The 19,196-nt window shown below is 43.1% G+C and overlaps 1 protein-coding gene across 3 annotated transcripts in view; it reads left to right on the forward strand.

The window, feature by feature from the left end:
- Window positions 1-19,196, forward strand: part of MAGI3 (membrane associated guanylate kinase, WW and PDZ domain containing 3) — a 414,340-nt gene that overhangs the window by 189,121 nt on the left and 206,023 nt on the right. For all 3 annotated transcript variants that reach the window (XM_073587058.1, XM_073587056.1, XM_073587057.1), the window contains exon 2: window positions 13,251-13,367. In XM_073587058.1, coding sequence (XP_073443159.1) covers window positions 13,251-13,367 — 117 coding nt within the window. The remainder of the gene's footprint in view (window positions 1-13,250; window positions 13,368-19,196) is intronic.

The following is a 19,196-nucleotide window of genomic DNA, read 5'->3' on the forward strand; positions in this document are numbered from 1 at the left end:
GGGGATTCTCAGATTGACGGAAGGGCCGAACATTCACATTTACGATGTTGGTGGTTATTAATAGTGCGGATATTGTTTTTATGCTCATTGTAGAGCACTTTTGCCTAATTAAATTATTAACGGGACACTAAACTGACAAACTTTTATCCTTTTCCTGTTGAAAGCAATTTATTGTTTCCTGTAAGCGGCCACATTAGGCTGGGGAGCCGTTACCACAGGGTTTATCAATAAAATTAATGACCGGAAGCCATAACAAGTCCCCATGATCACTACTCGTTAAAAGATTTCCAAACGTCTTTCAGACTTGTATGCAGTTTAGTGATTGCTATGAAGGGCTCATTTTACAAAACATCACTTGGATTTAGTGTCCATGTTAGGGTTTAGTAGGGAATATTATTATTTTTTTTTTTTTTAAAGTGTTCAGACTTTTCTACACGAATAGAAGTACGGTTATACTTTCCCTCATTGATCCCTGTAGCCCCTGCTACAATGCTTACCCAGACACCCCTGGTCTCAATTTAGTAGAGATCTGCGGAGATGATTGTACCTGAAATTTAGGAGAACTAGCCTGACCCTATATGTTACTCGTAACCCAAATTCACCAGTTTAACAACCCTCACTCTAAGGGTTCATGTAGACCACCGACTCGGACTCCTCAATTTCACTGACTTTCGACTTCAACTACTACTCCAACCCCACAGCACTGGTCACAACTGAGCATGTACGTAAAGTGCAGCACAGATTCATCTCTGCTAAAAGCCGAGATCCTCGGATCAGGAACAGAACAGAGATTTATCGGACATTTCATAACTTTCCAAATTCTTATGAAAACGTTTCCAACACATCCTGCACTGAACCCATTTTATTGCATATTTTAGGAGTTGGGCCATTTTATACCCACTCCACCAAAATGGACACCGACTCCACAACTCCGACTCCATAGCTATGGTGTTATTGGTCCAATTGCAATCCGATAAAACTTATGATCACACTCGGACCAATGTTGTTCTATGGGGCAGTGCCTATGTCTGATTTTTTTCCTTGGCCAGAGCTGGTTAGAGGAAAAACATCACAGTTTGCCCTAGTTTGATCCAATATCCTGATCACACTCGGCCATGCAAGTCAATGAGTACCTGGAAATCATCCCTCTGCACTCGGATGACATCCGCGGACTGGCACAATGGAAAAGATGGAGACATCCATTTTTTTTTATTTGAGAGTATTGGCTCACACTATGCTTACACTCTTATAAAGCACTCATCAGACTGTAATTGGCATCATAAGACCAATTTTCTCGGATGAGAGGATATACGGTCGTGTGATCCTAGCCTATACCTAATCCCTAATCTATGGCTGTGCAGATCAACTAGAAAGTGGCCAATCAAGTGTCTCACACCGTTTGTACAAATGGTTTAACCATCAACATGCCAGATTAACATACACATCTATTTTTTTTTTTTTTTTTTTTACCAAGTGCACACAAAATTTTCCATCCTGACAGATCATGTTTTCGGCAGGCGAAAATCTGCAGTCAACCATCGCGAACAATCATTCACATAGCCAAGATTGTCGATTTCAACCAAATTTTATCTTGTGTGTGGGCAGCTTATGTTTCAATTATTGCAGATTAAATTTCAGAATAAAGTCAGAATGTTGGGGTTTTAGAACAATTGTAGACTGGAGCCTTCTGAGTCGGGTTGTAGCTGAAACTACATGACATTTCACCTTGTGCATCCATTCCCATAGCTTCCACTAAACAATATTAATAGGAATCTGTCTCCAGGTTTCTTCTACCTCACTTTAGAACTGCATGATGTATGGACTGAGACGCTGATTCCAGTGATGTGCCTCTCGCTGGTCTGTAGCTTTGTATAAACTCGCCCGCTCCACTGATAGGCAGCTAACTGTGTACACTGTATATTGACAGCTGGTAATCAGTGGTGGGGGTGGGGTTGCATAGCAGTTGACTAGGAGGCACAAGACGTCTAGTCCTGTAGTGATAATCTCCTGCTGACTAAACACTGTACAAAGCCAAGTAAATGACACATTACTGGAATCAGGTTATTAACCCCTACATTTTGCTGCCCTCAGATTACATATCTAAAACATGCTGACAGATTCCTCTTTAAGGATAGGGGAGACATTTTTATTAAACGCTATGAGTGTTTTGTTGATTGATCATAAGCTTACAATTGATGTTTTCTTTTTTTGCTCTGTCCTGTCTCTCGAATATTTCTAAATCAGTGTTTTTTTGTGGGCAAATGTTCCAATAAATTTCTGATCGTTGCCTCTTCAAAGGCAGATCATTAGGTATGGCTTCTTCGCCAGCCTCTTGTTAAGCATGGATGTCCGACAAGAAACATTCATCAGAAAATTACATCCTTGCCACGTTTTAAATAAACATGTTAACACGCCAATTCTGTGGCTGAACAATGACCTCACTGTGTCATAGAAAGCTATTACAGACAATTTACCTAAGCATCTGCTGGCCTACTTTCTTGCCGAGTGGGGTCAAAGCATTGTAATAGCGCTCACTGAGATTTTGGATGTATAATATTAACCATAGTATGACTGTATGCTTCATAGTGATGCTCCCTGTTTTACTAATTTAGTTGGATTGTTATTGTGTCTATTTCATGTTCATAGATCTCAGTTTACTGTCTTGACCATGTAAAAAAAAAATGCTGGAGCTAATATTAACCAACAGGCCAGACCGCATATCAAATGTAAGGGTTGAGGGTCACTTGGATAATAGTGATCACAAATTAATAAGTTTTCATGTATCCTTTAATAAGATGTGTAGTAGAGGGGTTACAAGGACACTAAACTTCAGGAAAGCAAATTTCCAACGGATGAGAGATGATCTTGGTGCAATTAACTGGGACGATATCCTGAGACATAAAAATACACAAAGAAAATGGGAGACGTTTATTAGCATCCTGAATAGGACCTGTGCACAATATATACCGTATGGGAATAAACATGGGAGAAATAGGAAGAAACCACTATGGCTAAATAGAGCTGTAAGGGGCGCAATAAGGGACAAAAAGAAAGCATTTAGAGAATTAAAGCAAATAGGTAGTGATGAGGCATTAAATAAATCCAGAAAAATAAATAAATTCTGTAAAAAGCAAATCAAGACAGTAAAGTTTGAGACAGAGAGACTCATTGCCAGAGAAAGTAAAAATAATCCCAAAATATTCTTTACATAAATAGTAAGAAGCTAAAAAATGATAGTGTTGGCCCCCTTAAAAATAGTCTGGGTGAAATGGTGGATGAGGAAAAAGCCAATATGCTAAATGACTTTTTTTCAACAGTATTTACACAAGAAAATCCCATGACGGATAACATGATCAGGGATACAAATTCTCCATTAAATGTCACCTGCTTAAAGGGAAGGTGCCATCCCAAAAAAAAATTTTCAGCAATTGAAAAAATGTAAAGAATTAATGTTTACATTTTCTTAAAAAATGTTATTTGTTTTTAATTTTGTAAAATATGAAAAATAATTTTAAAAAGTTTGGCATTTCCACTTGTTAACACTAGGGGGAGCAGATACTGAAATTTGGCACAAAAACCTAGTGTACAACTAGCTAACATTACTGTCCTGCAGTAATTATGGGCATACAGTGTCCATGATGTTTGACTTTGATATATGATCATGCCCTAAAATGGACACTGTATGGGCGGAATCTGCTGACATGGGTGTGGTGTCACTCCTCTCCTCCCCTACTGGGTGCTTGCTAAGGGAAAAGAGAGGATGACATCTAGGAACACAGTGAGCAGCCATTTTGAGGGGGCCTGCAAAGTTATACTTACTGTTTTTTCATGTAAAGTCTGGATCAGAACAGGCCATCAATCAGCAGAAATGTTTCCTGGATTTCTGTGGAGCAGACAAGAAGACGGTCCATCCAGGTGTATAAAACACAACGCTCTATGTACAATCCCTGGCACCGAACAGGGTGCCCCCCATAGACCAGCACACTGCTCTCCTGAAATACTTTGTGCTGCTGTCACCATGCTCCCTCCATATATCAGGCCCCTGTCGCCTCGCTTTCACACATCGCCAGGACAGGATCTGAGGAGAGGAATGGGGTCTTCGGTCACCGAGGATGGCAGGCAGCAAGGATTCTGGGAGCAGGGTGACAGCAGCACAGAGTATTTCAGAAGAGCAGTGTGCTGGTCTATGGGGGGCACAGAGAGAGATATATGGTGGAGGGAGCAGGGTGACAGCAGCACAGAGTATTTCAGGAGAGCAGTGTGCTGGTCTATGGGGGGCACACAGAGATATATGGGGGAGGAGCAGGGAGACAGCAGCACAGAAATCCAGGAAACATTTCTGCTGATTGATGGCCTGTTCTGATCCAGACTTTGCATGCAAAGACCCCATTCCCCTCCTCAGATCCTGTCCTGGCGATGTGTGAAAGCGAGGCGACAGGCGCAGTCCGGGGTGACGCTGGGAAGCAGGCTGGGGGGGAAATGTAGCCATACAGTAACGATAAAAATGAGACCCCTCTCTTCAGCTGCCTCACCAGCCCTCCCCTGACTGCACCTATTACCCCTGACCCGTGTGCAGGTGCTCAGCCAGAACCACCCTAGAATGGGTCCCCTTTTACCAGATCACAAATAATACCGCCATATACTTCACACACAATGCCGCCATATAGATCACACATAAAACCAGCAGGGTGACAGCAGCACAGAGTATTTCAGGAGAGCAGTATCACACGGCAGAGAATTAGATACACGTCTCAGCAGACAGTATCACACAGGAGAGGATTAGATACACGGCTCAGCAGTCAGTGTCACACAGGAGAGGATTAGATACACGGTTCAGCAGTCAGTATCACACGAGAGGATTAGATACACGGTTCAGCAGTCAGTATCACACGAGAGGATTAGATACACGGCTCAGCAGACAGTATCACACAAGAGAGGATTAGATACACGGTTCAGCAGTCAGTATCACACAAGAGAGGATTAGATACACGGCTCAGCAGTCAGTATCACACAGGAGAGGATTAGATACACGGTTCAGCAGTCAGTAGCACACAGGAGAGGATTAGATACACGGCTCAGCAGTCAGTATCACACAGGAGAGGATTAGATACACGGTTCAGCAGTCAGTATCACACAGGAGAGGATTAGATACACGGCTCAGCAGGCAGTATCACACAGGAGAGGATTAGATACACGGCTCAGTAGGCAGTATCACAGGAGACCGTATTACAGATATGCCCACACTGGTGAAACTTCCAGACCCCCCCCCCCAATTATACACTAGACTATGGGCTATATATGTCACTGTCCTCCTCAGACAGCCATAAAAGCTCTCATAAAAGCAAAGGTGTCAGATTACCGGAGATCACTGGGGCTGTGTGTGAGTGAGGAGGCGGAGACAGAGCAGGAGGACAGTGGAGCTGAGCAGAAAGCACGGTGCAGAAAGTGGAGCTCAGCAGATAGCACTGGGCTACAGTAAAATGGCGCCCAGCCACACCTACAGCAGTGAATGGTGCAGCCCACAGGGGCGTGCCCAGTTCACTGCTAATGAGGCTGCATGGTGGGGTCGGGAGCCGACCGCAGTCTCCTATGTCCAGGGACGGCCATATTTGCAGACTGTATGATTCCTCCACAGATCTGCAAATCAAGATGGCAGCGCCCAGTGGCTACATTACAACATTATTACAAACAAACCATAAATCCTAGTTAGTACAACATTTGCTTTAACAACATGTTTTGTTACTTTTTTTTTTGCAAATTATATAAAATTGTGGCACCTTTCCTTTAACCCAGCAGGAAGTACGGCGGCGTCTAAAAATCACTAAAATTGACAAATCCCCGGGCCCGGATGGGATACACCCCCGAGTACTGCAGGAATTAAGTACAGTTATAGATAGTCCATTATTTTTAATCTTTAAAGATTCCATAATAACAGGGTCTGTACCACAGGACTGGCATATAGCAAATGTGGTGCCAATATTCAAAAAGGGGACAAAAACTGAACTTGGGAATTATAGGCCATTAAGTTTAACCTCAACTGTGGGTAAAATCCTGGAGGGTTTTCTAAGAGATACTATACTGGAGTATCTGGAGAAGAATAACCTCATGACCCAATATCAACATGGGTTTTCAAGGGACCGTTCTTGTCAGACTAATCTGATAAGCTTTTATGAAGAGGTAAGTTCCGGACTGGACCAAGGGAATGCAGTGGACGTGGTGTACATGGACTTTTCAAAAGCTTTTGATACGGTGCCACACAAAAGGTTGATACATAAAATGAGAACAATGGGGATAGGGGAAAATATGTGTAGGTGGGTTAAGAGCTGGCTCAGGGATAGGAAACAAAGGGTGGTTATTAATGGAGCACACTCGGACTGGGTCATGGTTAGCAGTGGAGTACCACAGGGGTCAGTTTTGGGCCCGCTTCTTTTTAACATATTTATTAATGACCTTGTAGGGGTCATAGAGAGGAGAATTTCAATATTTGCAGATGACACTAAACTCTGCAGGGTAATCAATACAGGGGAGGACAATTTTATATTACAGGAGGATTTATGTAAACTAGAAGCTTGGGCTGATAAATGGCAAATGAGCTTTTATGGGGATAAATGTAAGGTCAAGCACTTGGGTAGAACGAACAAGATGTATAATTATGTGCTTAATTGTAAAACACTGGGCAAAACGGTCACTGAAAAAGACCTGGGTGTATGGGTGGACGACAAACTCACATTTAGCGGCCAGTGTCAGGCAGCTGCTGCAAAGGCAAATAAAATAATGGGATGCATTAAAAGAGGCATAGATGCTCATGAGGAGAGCATAATTTTACCTCTATATAAGTCACTAGTGCGACCACACTTAGAATACTTTGTACAGTTCTGGTCTCCGGTGTATAAGAAAGACATAGTCCTGAACTGGAGCGGGTGCAGAGAAGAGCGACCAAGGTTATTAGGGAACTAGGGGTCTGCAGTACCAAGACAGGTTATTACACTTGGGGTTATTTAGTTTGGAAAATTGAAGGCTTAGGGGTGATCTTATTACAATGTATAAATATATGTGGGGACAATACAAAGACCTTTCTAATGATCTTTTTACTCTTAGACCTGTGACGGGGACAAGGGGGCATCCTCTACGTCTGGAGGAAAGAAGGTTTAAGCATACTCACAGACGTGGATTCTTTACTGTAAGAGCAGTGAGACTATGGAACTCTCTGCCATATGATGTTGTAATGAGTGATTCCCTACTAAAATTTAAGAAGGGACTGGATGCCTTTCTTGAAAAGTATAATATTACAGGGTATATACACTAGTTTCCTTAATATTGCGTTGATCCAGGGAGCTAGTCTGATTGCCGTATGTGGAGTCGGGAAGGAATTTTTTTCCCCAATGTGAAGCTTACTGTTTGCCACATGGGGTTTTTTTTTGCCTTCCTCTGGATCAACATGTTAGGGCAAGTTAGGATAGGATATGGGTTGAACTAGATGGACTAAGTCTTCCTTCAACCTTAATAACTATGTTACTATGAATAATTTTATCCCAAAGGGTATTGTGGGCTATAATAAAAAATAAAAGAGAGAGAGAGTACTTACAGTTAAACCATCAATGATCAGTGAATGTATGTAATGGGAAATGATAGCTGTCTACTATCAAGATGTCCTGTGTTATGCATCAAGAGTCTGATGATTTTGTGTTACTGATGTACGACAGAATTTTGTGCAGTTTTCTGCAATTTTTGTCGCAGGCCACGACCCTGGAGTCTGTCGCAGGCCACGACCCTGGAGTCTGTCGCAGGCCACGACCCTGGAGTCTGTCGCAGGCCACGACCCTGGAGTCTGTCGCAGGCCACGACCCTGGAGTCTGTCGCAGGCCACGACCCTGGAGTCTGTCGCAGGCCACGACCCTGGAGTCTGTCGCAGGCCACGACCCTGGAGTCTGTCGCAGGCCACGACCCTGGAGTCTGTCGCAGGCCACGACCCTGGAGTCTGTCGCAGGCCACGACCCTGGAGTCTGTCGCAGGCCACGACCCTGGAGTCTGTCGCAGGCCACGACCCTGGAGTCTGTCGCAGGCCACGACCCTGGAGTCTGTCTGATGTATACATTGTTGCAGTGGCATCAGTAAAAATTCAGAAAGATGATGATTGCTTATCCTTCTCTTAGTCAATTAGTAACTTTGTCTCATTCCATGTTAAATGTAATTAGTGACTTCATAAAACCCTTTTTCTACATGTCAGCTAGACCGGGACCGGGTCCTGAGAGTCAATTCACGCTATCGGCTACATCATTAATCTATGGTCGCAGGATGCAAGCCATGAGAACTGCTTCTTATCTGACGACATCCATCTTCTTTTGATCAACCGGCCTGGAGCACCATTATATGTCCATGAATGATGTCATGCCAGGCTGGCTAATCAAAAGAAGAGTCACAGATACCTTCAGGTAAGTGGTGGTTCTTAGGGCTCCTGATGAGTGGCAACAGATTACCGACTTATTTGATGAGTCGTACAAAATCGTTTCACACCAACTATCAACTCTTCCTGGAAAGTCTTGGCAGTTTCTGGAAGATGAGAGACCTAATGGAAACCTTGAATACTTGAAATATTGTCTCTACGTGGAAATGGAGTTCTACATCCTCAAATTCTGCTCCAGCATGCAGTTATTGAGGGTGGAAACGGTGTGGAACAGGTTGAGAAGCAAAAGGAAAGTGCGTTCGCCGCTCGGGGTCCACCGTGCAGTAGGTGACATAACTGCTGCTAAGTGGTGGCAGGAGCAAAATGGCGGAGGTGCGCACGGGGTTAAACTTCACCCAGGTGCGCAGAGCAATCTCTGTTGAGTCACAGAGACGCCAAACACAAGACAAATACAATAGGGCTGAGCCTGTTAAAGTCACAGTGCTCAGGATAGTTGCACACATGGTATCAGGTCACAGGAGCAGAGCCAAGGACAGCGGGACTGCATCCCTCTAGACCTACCGTGTGTGCAACGTCGCAACTGCGGATGCCAAGGAGTGCTGCAACTGCAGCGAGGCGTGTGACACTGCCGCTACACGACAATGCTACTACGCAAGCGCAATGTTGGACGCTAGCAACTGTGGATGATGAAGCAGAGGCGCTCTGGTGCTGGAACTAAATTCAATCCCTAACCACAAACGTAATATCAGAGGGTAGGGGTTTCAAATGAGTCATTCACCAGAATCATGCATCCATCCTCATTCACACAGCAGCAAGTATGACTATACTAATGCATGGTGGAACAGCCATGCGTGCCTTTTATAGCAGCTGGGAACTTCCGGAAGCCTCCAGATCTCCGAGCTGGACCAATAAGATCTGAAGCAGGACCTGAGCACATGACTCCCGATCTCCAATGGAAGATCGTCTCATGAGCATGCTCAGAAGATGGACTGAAGGACTTAGCCTCTGGAGAGATTTGCTGCAAGGCAATCTCCTCTGCAGTAGATAAACAGCAAGAGACCGCAGAATGTAAGGGTCTGGATTCCTGCAGAGCCGACGCAGGAATCTGACGCCTTACAGTTGCCCTTGGTCGGATTTCAATACTGGACTCCAGGCACCATATAGAAGCACTGAGTCACCCTTTTGCTCCTATTTATTGGTAGAATTCAATATAAGGAGGAAAGGAAAATCTTAAAGAAATGCAGAGACTTTTTTTTGTAATTAACACAGCTTAATCTTCATTAAATTCTTAACCATATATCTTTTAGCAATTAGGCACTGACTGATGGAACAGTGCAGGTCAATGGCGCACGTTGGGAAGTCATTAAGCGTATATCTTTCTACCGAGTTATGTAAAAAGGTTTGCAAACTCTGCACAGTTTCTATATTTGGCTGACATCTTCCAGAATAAAATAGGTTTCTCACTATGCTCTTCAGGTTTTGATTCATGACCACAATCAAAAGACATGGCAGTGATTCAGCTATCAGGAAGTTTGTCAAATGTTCACTAGCTTGACGTGATCTGACAAATGGAGCCCATTGGGAGGCATGCATTCCAGAAATAGGTCCATATACAATGCTTGGGCTGAGATGTATTCACTACAAATCTTTTGAGGCTTTATCTTGCACAAAAGGAAGTTCTTACATTAAATCTCTATAGAGCGAAGCAGGGCAGCGCACATATAAAGGAAACATGAAAATGACTAAATTAGCTTAAAAACCGTCAGTGAGTAAGTAACGTGCAATACTGCGGTTCCATTTCTATCTGGAGTGTCTGGATTGTTAACGAGATTTGCTCTGATTTTATTATATAGAACAGCTGTTTTCCTCCTTTTGGCGATATTCGGAAAGGACCATCTCCCTGCCTCAGTGCATTTTGTTATGTATTGGAGAGGGCATAGGGATAAGATCCTGCAAACAAGCCAACAATTAAAGGTCGTGTTTAATGGGAAGCTGTTATCAGAAAATGGCCTATTGTTTGAATAAAGTTTCTGTGTTGCTTGTGTTTAAAAAAGGAAATGTTTTATATTACAGTCATTATTAAAGCAAAAATAGTAATAATGCAACTTTCTGTGTCCACAGGGGCTTTATTAGGCTCAAACGTCTTGTTTTTTTCAGGAACAATTTTTTCGAGTTTTCTTATTACTAGGGTTAGGATTACAGGCAGCACCTCTATATACAGGTGATCACGCAGGATCCATCATTGACAGTAGGCGATGTCACAGCTGGCCATGCTCCTTCTCCCTTCACAATGACCTTTCCACAGTCTCCTTAGACACTTCAATATAAAACATAAGGTTGGCGTTTGACCATTGTGGCAATGCACGTGTCATGTGTTGTTTCCTGAAACAAGAAGTATGAGTTTAAAATGCCCCAGTGGCCAGTGTGAAAATTGAAAGATTAGTCATTTTTCTTTATTAAATTTGTTACGTTAAAAAATAAAATTAAATTGTCCAAAATTTAAAAAAATGCAGTTTACACACAAACCGTATTTATTCCATAGGTCATTCTTAATGATAGCTTCCCTTTTAAGATCATCTAAACTTATATGAATGAAAAATTGAAGAAATCATGTGTAAAATGAAATTATAAATTAGAATTACAAGTAAGATTTAATGGGAATATGTCACCAGATTTTGGTTCCCTCATCTGAGAGCAGCATAATGTAGGGGCAGAGACCGTGATTCCCGCATTGTATCACTGATTTGTTTGCTGTAATTACTGTCTTACGTCCTGCCGATCGAGCAGTTAGCTGAATTTTGAGCTCTAAATAACCCTAACCCACACCACTAATTAGCAGCTTTCTGCCAACATACGGTGTACACAGAAAGCTACCAATCAGTGCTGGGGCGAGGTTATACAGAGCTCATGAATATGAGGACTACATGACAGCTGGTTCACTAGTCCTCTAGTGATAATCTCCTGCTGATAAAACTGTGATTTTATCAAAACTACAGAAAGCAGTCCAGTAAGTGACACCTCGCTGGAATTGGGAGCTTTGGTCCTACGTTATGCCACTCTCAGGTGGTAAAATCCTAATCCTGATTACTTTTTAAATTTCCCCTGTGCTCTCTCAAGTCTAAGACTTGTTTTTCCAACAGTTCTTTCTTCTGCCGGCTTCTCCCCCTATAAACATGCATGCTCTGCTACATGTGTTCTTCATGGAGAGAGGGGAGTTTGCTTCTGTCGAGTTTACTCACTATAAGCTTTTCTTATGCCCCCGTCACACATAGCGACTCACCAGCGATCCCGACAACGATGTGAACCTGTTAGGATCGCTGGTGTGTCACTACATGGTCGCTGGTGAGCTGCCAAACAGGCAGCTTCACCAGCGGTCAGGACAGCGACATGCGGGTAACAAGCGACGCACGTCGCTTAGTTACCCACTGTGTACCTTAGTTACCAGCGCGGTGCTTAGAAACCCGATGTTTACCTTGGTTACCAGCTCGCTGATCGCTGGTCTCCCACCTGCCACACGCAGTGATGCGTGCTGGCCAGCGGGAGACCAGAGATCAAAAAAATGTCCTGGCCTTTCCAGGACTATCAGTGATACCCGGCACACACACCGATTTCGCTGGTGAGATCGCTGTGTGTGACGACTGCTTTAATCTTCGAGATAAGAAATCAAGCCCAACCAGGCATTAGTAAACTGCTTGAAATAAAACCATTTATTGACTTCAAATGTCTACCTAGTCCACTGAGAAGCAAGACCTATTTTTTTTTCAATTGAACGATAACCGCACATATCGTTAAGGCCTTAACTTTCCTCAGGCACAGCTAGAAATGTAGAAGTAGGAGGCATCCAGGATTAAAAATGGATTCTTTAATCACATAAAGGATGCCACTTCTGCCCCTGGTAACACGATTCAGCCCCCTCAACTTAAATGAGAAGGAACTGCATTTGCTTGGGGGAAGAGAGATGAATCTGTTTTCTAATCCTAGACAACTTAAAGGGAATCTGTCACCCCTTTTTTGAGATATCATATAATGATATCATTCAATTGTGTGTCACATAAGGATTCTCTTAGTACTTTTGCTTCCCCCTGACCCCGCACCTTTCATGCATAAATACCTTTTTTATATCGGTTCAGATGTATGTAAACTGCCGTGGTCCGGTCCGATGGGTGGCGCTTATTCAACTGCTCCCCCTCCCTGTCTTGCTCTACACAGGAAGAAATGTGTAGAGCAAGACAGGGAGGGGGAGCAGTTGAATAAGCCCCGCCCATCGGACCAGGCCACTGCAGTTTACATACATCTGAACCGATATAAAAAAAATATTTATGCATGAAAGGTGCGGGGTCAGGGGGAAGCAAAAGTACTAAGAGAATCCTTATGTGACACACAATTGAATGATATCATTATATGATATCTCAAAAAAGGGGTGACAGATTCCCTTTAATGGAAATATTCATTCAAGTGTCTATAATTGTTTTGTGCTGTTCATCAGAGTTGGGCAATTTGATTCATGCTGTCCTGGTTTGATGTCCAGTCCGGGCCTCCGTAGAAGCTGGTCTTCACTGCTGATGTACCCCACATCTTGGACACCTCTTACGCTTTCTAGGTCATGCTACGTCTTGACTTCTTGTGTGGCCTAGTCACCAGGACTTGTAAGGTGCCAGAGACCCTATTAAACCCCAGAGCCACCCAGGATGCCAAGCTGAGCATGCCAAGCGCAGAAGTGAAGGCAGGCTGCCATGGATGACCGGACTATACAGAAGACCAGGGCACTGTTCATCAAATTACTCTTGGTGGAAACAAGTAAAGGGGATGTAGAAATTTTAACAAGGTTTCTTTTCTTTTTTTACAGGTAAAGTTATTAATAAAGATCTTCGTCACTATCTGAGCCTACAGTTCCAGAAGGGATCCATAGACCATAAGCTACAGCAAGTGATAAGAGATAACCTGTACCTAAGAACGATACCCTGTGAGTACCAGCTGAAACTATGAGCAAATAATGGAAATGATTACACAGTGTCCAAAAATTATGTGTAGAGTTCTACAAAAGTAACCCAACTTTTAGTACAACAAAAAAAGCATAAGAATTATTCCACCATCGTTATCAGTCATCACATGCCTCTAATAGTCACAGGTTGAGCGGTACTTGGCCCGCTGCTATTAACCAGTTAAATCACACTGTCAATCACAGGCAGCAAGATTTAACAGACACCGACCTGAAGTGCATCATTCATCCCGGCAATCTGCACGCCTGTCACGTGATCGCGGGGCTCTGATGGGCTGTCATGACAGCCAGGGGTCTGCTAATTACCCCATATGCCTGTAATTATGATAATTGGTTATTGCTGCGCTCAGAAATGTCCGGTCTATCAAAATATACAATTAATTAATCAGATCAGTAAACAACATAATGAGAAAAAATGGAAACTCCAGAATTGTTTGTTTATGGCCGCCGCAACATTGCAATAATCATAGAATCATAGAATCGTAGAGTTGGAAGGGACCTCCTGGGCCATCTGGTCCAACCCCCTGCTCAAAGCAGGATTCGCTAAATCATCCCAGTCATGTCTGTCCAGCCTCTGTTTGAAGACTTCCATTGAAGGAGAACTCACCACTTCTCGTGGCAGCCTGTTCCACTCATTGATCACTCTAACTGTCAAAAAGTTTTTTCTAATATCTAATCTGTGTCTCCTCCCATTCAGTTTCATCCCATTGCTTCTAGTCTTTCCTTGTGCAAATGAAAATAAAGTTGATCCTTCTACAATGTGACAGCCCTTTAGATATTTGTAGACAGCTATTAAGTCTCCTCTCAGTCTTCTCTTTTGCAAACTAAACATTCCCAAATCCTGCAACCTTTCCTCATAAGACAGGGTTTGCAGACCGGTCACCATTCTGGTCGCTCTTTTCTGAACTTGCTCCAGTTTGTTGATGTCTTTTTTAAAATGTGCCCAAAACTGGACACAATATTCCAGATGAGGTCTGACCAAAGAGGAGTAGAGGGAAATAATGACTTCACGTGATCTAGACTGTATGCTTCTGTTAATACATCCTAGAATTGCATTTGCCTTTTTTGCTGCTGCATCACACTGTTGACTCATATACAGTCTGTTATCTATTAGTATACCCAAGTCTTTTTCACATGTGCTGTCACTTAGCCCTATTCCTCCCATTCTATATATGCTTTTTTCATTTTTATTGCCCAGATGTAGTACTTTGCATTTCTCCCTGTTAAAAACCATTCTGTTAGTTGCTGCCCACTTCTCCAGTTTATTTAAATCTTTTTGAATCCTCTCTCTCTCTTCTCTAGTATTAGCTATCCCTCCTAGCTTTGTGTCATCAGCAAATTTAATCAGTTTACCCTCAATTCCTTCATCTAAATCGTTGATAAAGATGTTGAACAATACAGGGCCCAGGACAGAGCCCTGTGGTACCCCACTTGAGACATTCTTCCAACTGGATGTGCAGCCATTTACGACCACTCTTTGTGTCCGATCACTAAGCCAGTTATGAATCCACCTAACAGTTGCCTTGTCCATTCCATACTTAGTCATTTTTTCAATAAGGATTGTATGAGAGACTTTGTCAAATGCTTTGCTGAAGTCAAGATATACTATATCTACAGCATTTCCTTGATCCACCCAATCAGTGATACCATCATAGAAGGAAATTAAGTTAGTCTGACATGACTTATTAGTTACAAACCCATGCTGACTCTGTTTAATCACTTCATTCTTATCCAGGTATTGACATACATGTTGTTTAATAATTTGTTCAAAGATCTTTCCTGGTATAGAAGTCAGACTCACCGGCCTATAGTTGCCTGGGTCCACCTTCTTCCCCTTTTTGAAGATAGGAACAACATTTGCTCTTCTCCAGTCTTCTGGCACTTCTCCTGTTCTCCAAGAATTTTCAAAGATTATGGAGAGGGGTTCGAAAATTTCTTCTGCTATCTCCTTCAGTACTCTGGGGTGTAATTCATCTGGACCTGGAGACTTGAATTCATTTAGGTTAGCTAAGTGTTTCCTCACTATCTTTCTGTTTATAGATATCCTGGATTCTTCTATTCCCTTAATAGGACAGTGAATAACAGTTGATGTTACATTTCCTTTCTGAGAGAAAACAGATGCAAAATAGGAATTTAAAAGTTCAGCCTTCTCAACATCCTGTCTTACCATTTCATCATTTTCATCCTGTAAAAATCCTATAGCATCTTTGACTTTTCTTTTACTTTTGACATATCCCCAAAATCCTTTATTATTGCTTTTGACATCTCTTGCAAGCCTCAATTCATTTTCAGCTTTAGATAATCTGATTTGTGCCCTGCAGGTTCTGCAGACAGCATTATATTCTTCTTTAGATATGCCTCCCTCTTTCCATTTTATAAACATTTTTTTCTTCCTTTTTAGCATGTGCTTAAGTTCTGTGTTCATCCATCCTGGTTTCCTTAAATGCTTCCTATTCTTCCCTCTTTTCGGAATTGTTAACAACTGTGCTTTGAGAATTTCATTTTTCAAGATTTCCCATCCTTCCTGGACATTTTTGTCTTTAAGGATATCCAGCCATTGGATCCCTCCAATTCTCTTTCTGAATCCTTTAAAATCTGCCTTTCTGAAATCTAACCTTGATGTCTGAGTCTTCACAGGTCTTCCGCCTCTAGTTATCCAAAATTCTAAAATAGCATGGTCGCTACCTCCTAGGGTCCCAGCCACTTTTACCTCCTCAACCATTTCCTCCCTGTTTATAAGGATTAGATCCAAGGTAGCAGTTCCCCTTGTTTTCTCCCTTACCTTTTGGAAGATAAAGTTGTCAGCAACAGAGGATAAGAATTTCCTTGACCTGTTAGTTTTGCCTGAGAGAGATTCCCAACAAATGTCTGGATAGTTGAAATCTCCCATGACAACTATGTCATATTTTTTGGAGAACTTGGCCATTTGATGCATAAAGAGTTCATCCATATCTTCAGCTTGCACAGGCGGCCTGTAGTAAATGCCTACAATGGTGTCCTTTCCATTGTTCTGTCCTTGTATTCTTACCCAAACAGTTTCCACAGAACTCCCAGTCTCTGAAGCTTCAATCTCTGTGCAGATATACGCGTTTCTAACATACAATGCGACACCCCCTCCTCGCTTATCAAATCTGTTTCTTGCAAATAAGTTGTATCCTTCTAGTCTTGTATTCCAATCATGTGTATTGTCCCACCAAGTTTCAGTGATTCCAATGACATCATATTTCTTTTCCTGTGTTAGTAGTTCCAATTCTCCTTGTTTGTTGCCCATGCTTTGTGCATTAGTATAGAAAGATGTGATCAAAACATTGTATGTACCCCAAAATGGTATCGGTAAAAATGTCAGCTCGGCGCACAAATTGAGGCCTTACACAGCCCCATATCCTGAAAAGGAAAACCATTACGAGTCTCGGAAAATGGCGACACAAGCAATTTTTTTTTTTTTTTATACAGCTTTCTCAATTTTGTTAACCACATAATCAAAAATAAATCATACATGTTTGGTATCTGCATACTTTTACGGACCTGGGGAATCATATTGCCAGGTCAGTTTTACTATATTGTGAACATGGTAAAGAAAAACTATTGTAGAATTTCACCGCATTTGGATTTTTTTCCCCTTTTTCCAGTACACGGTATGGTAAAATCAATTGTGTCATTGAAGAATACCACTCATCCCTCAAAAAAAAAGCCCTCATACGACTTTGTTGAAAAAAAAAATAAAAAAAAATATGGTTCTTGGAAGAAGGGGAGGAAAATGACCTAGGGGTTTAGGGATTAATGTGCCTGGTGGCCTTTAGAGTAGGGATATGGTGATGTGGTTACCATTGATTGCAATCATGAGTGTTTTTAATTGAATGTTCTTTCCAAAATATCAGTTCATCTACACCTCAACTTCATATTAAACTTTTCCTCCTGTTTCTTCAGTGTAGCATTTGACAATCTTGCGATACTACAATCCTGCTATCCCTTTTTGGACCCTCCTTGTTGGCAACTGCACTTACGTACCTAACCATCCTTATGTCTTACAAGAAGCTCAGACATACTTTGGATCAAATATTAATGGGTTCTTCTCCAGTCTTTCCGCAGACGTTCCTCTACCTTGAGATATGTGGGCACTTATTTCAAGAGGATTTGTTGTACATTTGGAAGCCATTACATTTTTATGTCATGTTTCTTCAATAGCCGTTTATGGTGATTACTGCTGTTTATTGTATGTCATATCTGTTGTGGTGTATTGACCACTCTGTCCACTAGGGGGCGCTGTGTGGAGGTCCCAAGAGAGGATGAGTGGCAGAATATGGAAGGACCGTTATGTATCTCAAGGTGGGTGGCCTTGAGATGGAGACTTATGTATGTGTTTGGATCAGCAATGACATTGCTGAGGTGTTGCTTCAATGTGTCAGGGAGAAGTCTCCAGGTAACTAGAGAGATGGGCGGACCTGGTTACCTACAAACCCACCCAGGGGGTGTGTTTAAAAAACACTCTTGTAAAGAGTGTGTAAATGCTTGAAGGACCTGTGATGAGGTCAGAGTCATGTGACCCGGTGGGCGTGGCTATGGACCATTATAATGTGGCCACGGTAGGTCACATGGGGTGAATGCTGGGACCTGGTTGGTCCAGTGTGAAAAGCCCTGTCTGAGAGAGAGATGGGGGCTGCCTTCTGACAGCAAGTGAACGCTGTGTGCAATGACTTCACGTGCCTGCTAATTCCCTGGAGGGAATGGACGTCTGCAGTATACTAAAGGAACCATGAGTGACCCTGACGTGGGTGAGATAACTGAGGCTAGAAAGCCTGTGCATGTTTAACCTGTATGACTAACAGAGCTGAACTCTGTCACGGACGCTATGCTGTTACAGTAAGGCCTCTTTCACACATCCGGTTTTCAGCATCAGGCGCGATGCGGCGAAAAGTGTAAAAACCGGATCCGGCGCCGGTTGCCACCGGATCCGGTTTTTCCCCCATTCAGTTTCATTATTGCCGCATCGCGCCGGATACCTATGCGGCGTATCCGGTTTTTGCCTGATCCGGCAAAAACAGCCTGTCCGGCGTCTGGAAAAAACGTTCCATGTAACGTTTTTTTGCAGCGCCGGACCGGCTTTTTCCACAGCGCATGCCCGGACTCTGTGAATGTTAACCCCACAAGTGCCCGGCGAGAGAGAGAGAGATCTCTCTCTGTCACCCGGACACTTGTGAGAGATCTCTCTCGCCGGGCACTTGTGGGGTTAACACTCACAGTGTCTGGGTGAGAGATCTCTCTCTGTGGGGTTAACCCCACAAGTGCCCGGCAAGAGAGAGAGATTCTCTTGCCTGGACACTAAGTGTTAACCCCCCATGTCTCTCTCTCTCCACCCCCCTCCCCTCCCCTCCCCTATCCTCTCCTCCCCTCACCTCCCTTTCAGCAGCTGTCTCATTGGCTGCCTCTGTCCACCTCGTCCTGCGGCTCCTTTAATAATGTCCGAGCCGTATCGTCTCGCCGCACACACATCCGGTGTCACAGCTGCAGGCCGGATCCGGCGGCCCGGCTTTTCGCCGCACGCCGCCGGACCCCACACACCGGATGTGTGAAAGTAGCCTTAGTGAACTTTATGTTGCTGTTATGGGTTTATGCTGCTGAATAAACCACATGGACTGTTATGTCTTTATGGAAACCTGTGCTGGATCTGATTTTGTGGCTGCTGAGCGAGTATCCCCTAATTGAATGACAGCGCTACCTTACAATTGGTGGAGAAAGCTATGGGCATTATTGTAGCCTTGTTACTGGGAGCAACGGAAGAGGACTACAAAGTCG

The sequence above is a fragment of the Dendrobates tinctorius genome, unplaced genomic scaffold, assembly GCF_039654945.1.
Source record: "Dendrobates tinctorius isolate UK_male_01 unplaced genomic scaffold, ASM3965494v1 ptg000098l, whole genome shotgun sequence".
NCBI classification, from domain to species: Eukaryota; Metazoa; Chordata; class Amphibia; order Anura; family Dendrobatidae; genus Dendrobates; species Dendrobates tinctorius.